Genomic DNA, 5760 nt, shown 5'->3' with positions numbered 1-5760 from the left:
AAGAAGCCCCTGGAGGCAAGGAGTGAAGAGCTGCTGTCACCTCTCCCCTGAGGCACGAGGTTGTGCTGGTGCTGAGCTCCAACCCTCCCACCCTGTCTGGGGAAGGGAAGGTGGAACCACCTGATCCCCTTAAGTTGAGCCCACCCCATGCTGCAGGACCTCCATGCCTAGTGCCAAGGGGCAGAGCCTCCCCCAGCACCTTTGGGGGATGTTTAGGATTTATTGAAGGCTGCCAGGACTGCCCAGATCATCTCAGTGCCTTTAGCTTTGGCAGCTTCCACCTCAGGGTCCATATCGAGCAGATCCTTGGTCCTGTTCATTGCCACATCATACTTATCATCTGCCAGGTTGCCAAAAACGTTCTCCAGCACATCTGAGGAGTGAGCCAGGACCAGGAGGGCTAAAGTCCTACGCTCCATGCGCTGAGGGTCATTCACCCAACGCTCCAAGACACTTTCCTGCAGCTTCTTCACCAAGCGCTGCTTCTCGCTGGCATTGCTCACGGGGTGGGTGGTCATGTCAAAGAGGAGGAAGTTCTGCTTCTCCGTGGTGAGGATTCCCTTCTCCACCAGAGCCTTGGCGATGCGTTCACGCACGTTCCGTAGCTGGTACTGCAGCTTGAAGGGGTTCCAGGTCTCTCCTGAGGGACAGGAGAACTTAGGTAGCTACAAGGCAGTGGTGGCTTTGCTCCCCAAACTCAGTGCTCAGGCTGCTTCCAGCCCAGGATGTCCCTGGAGACACTCCCAGTAGAGTCACCTGGGCAAGGAGTGACCTCCCACTCCTTGCAGAGACCACCCACAACTCATCACACAAGTATCATCAGCACCTTGGGGACCATTGCCACCCCACAAGAGGTACAGTGTCCCCTGAGATGCCAACTCTGTTACTGAACCTGAGGGACAGGAGAACTTGGGCAGCTCCAGGACAGTGGTGGCTTTGCCCCCCAGGCCAAGTGCTCAGGCTGTTTCCAACCCAGGAACATCTTTGCCTGCATGGACACTGACAAGGGCAAGTGCTGGATTCTGCACCTGGAATGGGACAACCTTGGATGTACCTACAGATTGGGAATGTCCCAATCCTCTGCCCTGGGCAGGGACATCTCCCACCAGAGCAGGTTGCTCAAGACTTTATCCAACCTGGATTAAACAGTGACAGGGTTGGGGCAGCCCCAGCCTCCTTGGGGCAGCCCCAGCCTCCACTGGGGCATCCACAACCTCCCTGGGGAATTCACAGCTTCCCTGGGCAACCTGTGCCAGTGTCTCACCACCCTCACGGAGAAAAACTTCTTCATAATACCTAATCTAAATTTCCCTTTCAATTTCTCCCCATTACTCCTTGTCTTGTCCCTGCAGTTCCTACCCAAGTCCCTCTGCATCCTCCCTGGAGTCCCTTCAGCTCCTGGAAGGTTGCTGTGATGTCTCCACACAACCTTCTCTTCTCCAGGCTGAACAGCCCCAACTCTCTCAGCCTCCAGTGACACAAGGGGACAGACAGGAGGGCACAGGCAGCAGGGCTGGGTAGAGGGAGTTGGGATGCTGTTCCTAACTGCCCTTACCAGTAAGCAGCTCTATCCAGGTCTGAACTGTTTCTGCAGTCTCTGTGGCCTTGATGTGCTTGAGAGTCTCATCCAACAACACATCACCGGTCGGAGCATCCGACTTCAACAGCACCTGGAGAAGGATAAGCCAAGGCTGGAGGCAGAACTGCTGCTCCATTCCCAGAGCACAGCTCCCTGTCAGGATGAGGTGGACAGAGCCCCAAAAGGACCTGAAAAGCCTCACCTTCCTCTCCAGGAGCCTCCTCTTCCTGCTGGAGAGTGGCTCGAGGCGGATGCGGCCGCGCAGCGCCAGCTCGATGAGGATGCCCCCACGCAGCCCCGAGGAGATGCAGTCATTCCAGAAGGAGGTGTAGCCCTGGCACACACACAGGATGGATGGAAAAGGGACAAGAGAGATGAGACTGAGCTTTGCTGAACCTCCTACCTCTCCCAGTCTGCTCAGCCCCAGTCCCCATGGCCCTCCTAGCTCACATCTGCCATCCAGGCCGAAGGGAGAGGAGACCTGTCCCCTGTAAGTGACACGTGCCTGGCAGCCCCAACCATCCCCCTCCTGCCCCAAAGCTCCTGTAAACATTGAGCAATTCAGGCTGGGCCCTTCCTGCTGCACCCACAGGGCACACCCTGGCACTGGGCAGGTGGCTGTGCCCAGCAGCACCTGCTGGGGATGTGCCCAAGGCACAGGGGAAAGGAAATCTGCTCTTCTTGAGCAAACCTCCCCAACTCCAATCCTGCCCTGGGAGTCACTTGTTGTAGGAAGAAATCACCATCAGGCTTGGGAAGAGCTTCCACAGCACCTGCAGCACTGTGCTACGGGGCACAGGCTCCAGGGAGAACCTGTTTCACCACAGGAGCTTCGTGGAATGGCTTGGGTTGGAAGGGAACTTAAACCTATCCAGTTCCACCCCCTGCCCTGGGCAGGGACATCTCCCACCAGCCCAGGTTGCTCCAAGTCCTATCCAACCTGGCCTGGAACACTCCCAGGGATGGAGCAGCCACAGCTTCTCTGAGCAACCTGTGCCAGTGTCTCACCACCCTCCTAGGGAACAATTTCTTCCTAATATCTGATCTAAATTTCCCTCTTTCAATTTATCCCCATTCCCTTTCTTTTTTTTTTTTTTTGCTGCTACCCAGCAAGCCCCTTCCCAAGGAAAACAGCCTGGGAACACACAGCCCTCCCCCATGGAACATTTTGACACTGCTGGTGGGTGAACTCTTGTCCCCAGTGTGTGTTTGTGCAGTGCATCTGGACACTGAGCTCTTCCAGCACAGAGAACCATAAAAGAAATGAAAATCTATTTGCTTTCTTCACTTCCTTGTGAGGAAAGACACAGCAACCTTTTATTCCTGCCCTCCTGGTTCTCAGCCCTGCTGTCTGCACATGTCCTTTGGGAACAAGTTCTCCAGGAAAGGGTGTGAAGATGACCAAAAGTTTCAACTTGCTGCCTGGAAGGTAAGTTAAAACTGTAAAGGGTCTGAAATCAAAGCATCTGGGTCACTTCCAGCCTCTGGAATCACACTGGTCACCAGTGCCAGGCTGGTGTGCAGCCAAGTTCTCCTACATAGACACATCAGTTGCTTGAAGTAATGAAATCACAGTGAGCTCATTAAATTTGGCAAAAATCATCTTGTTTTTCTCCCCCAGTCACCAACCCCTGAGTGAACAACTGAGCTGTGAGAAGTCACTGCCCAGCTCAGGGTCAGATCCCTTCAGCTGCTGCCTCTGGTCTTGAGGTGGAGGAATGTGGAAGGACAGGATGGAGAGAAAAAAAAACAGTGGGACAAGGGTTTTTTCTGTATCTGCTGTGCTCTCCCAACTTCCTGGTGGCTGCAGGGCCATTCCCAGCACACAAGAACCAAGCCAAGAACACCAACCATAGCCCAGGAAGAAAAGCCACCACACTCCTGGGCTGCTCTCAAATATTTACTCCAAAATTATTTGCATGATGGTTTTGTTGCTTTCTTACAGCCTTGTTCTCCCGACACTTCCTAGTAGGCTCAGCAAGTCCTAGACCTTATCTGGGAATGGCAAACAGGACAAGCACAGCCTGTGTCACACTCACAAGCCACAGCTCTGTGCTGGATTTGTGCTCAGAGCCACATCAGGGACAGCACAGCACCAGCTCACACCAACCCACAGACCCAGAGCCTGATGGAAAAGGATGTTCAGCACCTCACAGGGTTTAATTCCAACCCAGACAAACTCAGGACGAAGCCACAGCTTTCACAACCACAGTGCTCAGGGTAGGAGACAACCTCACAGGGGTCATGAGGATTGGAAAAGACCTCCAAGATCATCCAGTCCAGCCTTAGCCAAAGTAGGCTCCTGGAGCTGAGAAGGTGTGTTGAAGGCTCTGCAATTATCACCCCAAGAAGCACCTTGAGCAACTGGTTGCTTTCCCCTGGGCTAGATTTACTCAGGTGCTTCTCAGGAATAGCAGCAACAGATTATAGAATCCTGGAATGGTTTGGGTTGGAAAGAACTTAAAGATCCACATCTGCTCTGGGAAATCTATTCCAGCCCCTGGGCAACCTGTGACAGTGCTTCACAGCCAAAGATTCCCCCAGAAAAATCAAGACGTGGATGCAGATAAGGCAGGAACTCAGAGAACTCAACCCAAGGCACAGCTCCCTTCCCCACAGCTCCTTCAAGGCAGAGCTGTGAAACAAGTTCCTGGGCTGATAAGTACAAACTAATCTGTTTGACCAGGATTCCTTTCCAGCAGGTAATAACCATCTGGGAACAACCAGCTCTGCATCCATCCACTGCTGCCAGGGAGAGCCAGTGCCTGGCACACGTGGGGAGAGGAAAGCCCAGCACAGACATTCCCATCCAGCCTGGAGCTGCACATCTCCATTCCTGCCTGGTTGAGGGAATGGCCAGATAAGGCTTCTGCCATTTCTGGGTCCAGGCTCAGCTGCACCTGCTCTCAGCTCCCAGCCCACTGCCTCCATTCCCCTCCCCCTCTGCCCCCAAAACCGTCTCTGCTCTTCTTCACACTCATTTCTAACACAGCAGGAACAATGCTCAGGGTGTCCCTGGGTTTCAGCTAGTGGTTTTGGCCAGGAGGGAGCACTTGAGTAGGGAAGAGGACATTTACCCTTTGACACACGAGGTGAGGCTCCTTTTACCCCACATCTTTGACCCTGGCCAAGACCAAACCCATCTTTGCTCACATGATACCATAAGGCATCACTCACCTCCAGCCACTTCTTGTTCCTGTGCCAGAGCCGGGGGGAAATACCTGCCAGCAATGTCCAGAGCTCAGTTTGAACTCAGATGAAGGTAGTTTGTGCCAAGCAAACCAAAGGAGAGCAGGTTTAGATTGGATATTGGGAAGGAATTCCTCCCTGTGAGGGTGCTGAGACATTGGCACAGGTTGCCCAGAGAAGCTGTAGTTGCCCCATCCCTGGAAGTGTTCCAGGCCAGGTTGGACAGGGCTTGGAGCAACCTGGGCTGGTGGAAGGTGTCCCTGCCCATGGCAAGTGGGATGAGATAAGCTTTAAGGTCCTTCCAACCCAAACCATCCCATGTTTCTATGATTCCAAGAAGGATGAGTTTGCTGGAGAGGACTGAGAGGAACCCATACAATCCCTTCTGCTGCTCTGTGAGCCTCATACCCAGGGTACACCACGGCAGAACCACATCACTGCCCACACACATCTCCCTTACCTCCTTGTCCTTCAGCCCCAGCAGCAGCACCTCCTCCATGAGCGTGAGACGGATATCTTTGGAGTCATCAGGATCATCCTCGTTGAGGTCCCTGTCTGCAGCCACATCCTCCTCACTGTCTGTCCTCTTGTCCGTGTTCCTGCTGGCCTCCAGCCGCCGCGCTCGGTGCGTGAGCGTCGTCATCTCCTGCTTCTGCTGGGCACAGGGACACCCCTGGTCTGCCTCGCTCCCACACACCACGGGCAGGGCAGTGCTGAGCCCCCAGACCCAACCATAACCCCAGGGAGGCACAGCCAACGACAGGGACACTCACCCCTTCTACCCACGGATTTTTTGCTCTCCCTGTTGGAGTTTTGTTGGAGTGGGTGACAGGGAGCGACTGGCACCCCGCGACGTGCTGGAGGGCACGGTCACACCTCCAGGGAGGGACTGGAGAGAGCCTTGAGCTGCCAGACAAGCCCCTTGGCCCTGGGGACAGCCTGGCCATGAATACACAGCAGGGGAGGGTCCCGAGCCCCCTGCGCTGCTCCAT

General features: G+C 54.6%; 1 protein-coding gene across 1 annotated transcript; it reads right to left on the bottom strand.

The window, feature by feature from the left end:
• Window positions 1-212: 212 nt before the first annotated feature.
• GOLPH3L (golgi phosphoprotein 3-like) lies at window positions 213-5411 on the bottom strand. Its single transcript, XM_009084542.1, has 4 exons — window positions 5229-5411; window positions 1782-1913; window positions 1556-1670; window positions 213-640 (listed from the first exon to the last, which is right to left on the bottom strand). Exons 1-4 carry the CDS (start codon window positions 5409-5411, stop codon window positions 213-215), a joined length of 858 nt encoding a protein of 285 aa, XP_009082790.1.
• Between the last annotated feature and the right edge of the window lie 349 nt (window positions 5412-5760).

This window comes from Acanthisitta chloris, unplaced genomic scaffold, assembly GCF_000695815.1.
Source record: "Acanthisitta chloris isolate BGI_N310 unplaced genomic scaffold, ASM69581v1 scaffold29701, whole genome shotgun sequence".
Taxonomy (NCBI): domain Eukaryota; kingdom Metazoa; phylum Chordata; class Aves; order Passeriformes; family Acanthisittidae; genus Acanthisitta; species Acanthisitta chloris.
This window is presented reverse-complemented; position numbering and strand designations above follow the sequence as displayed.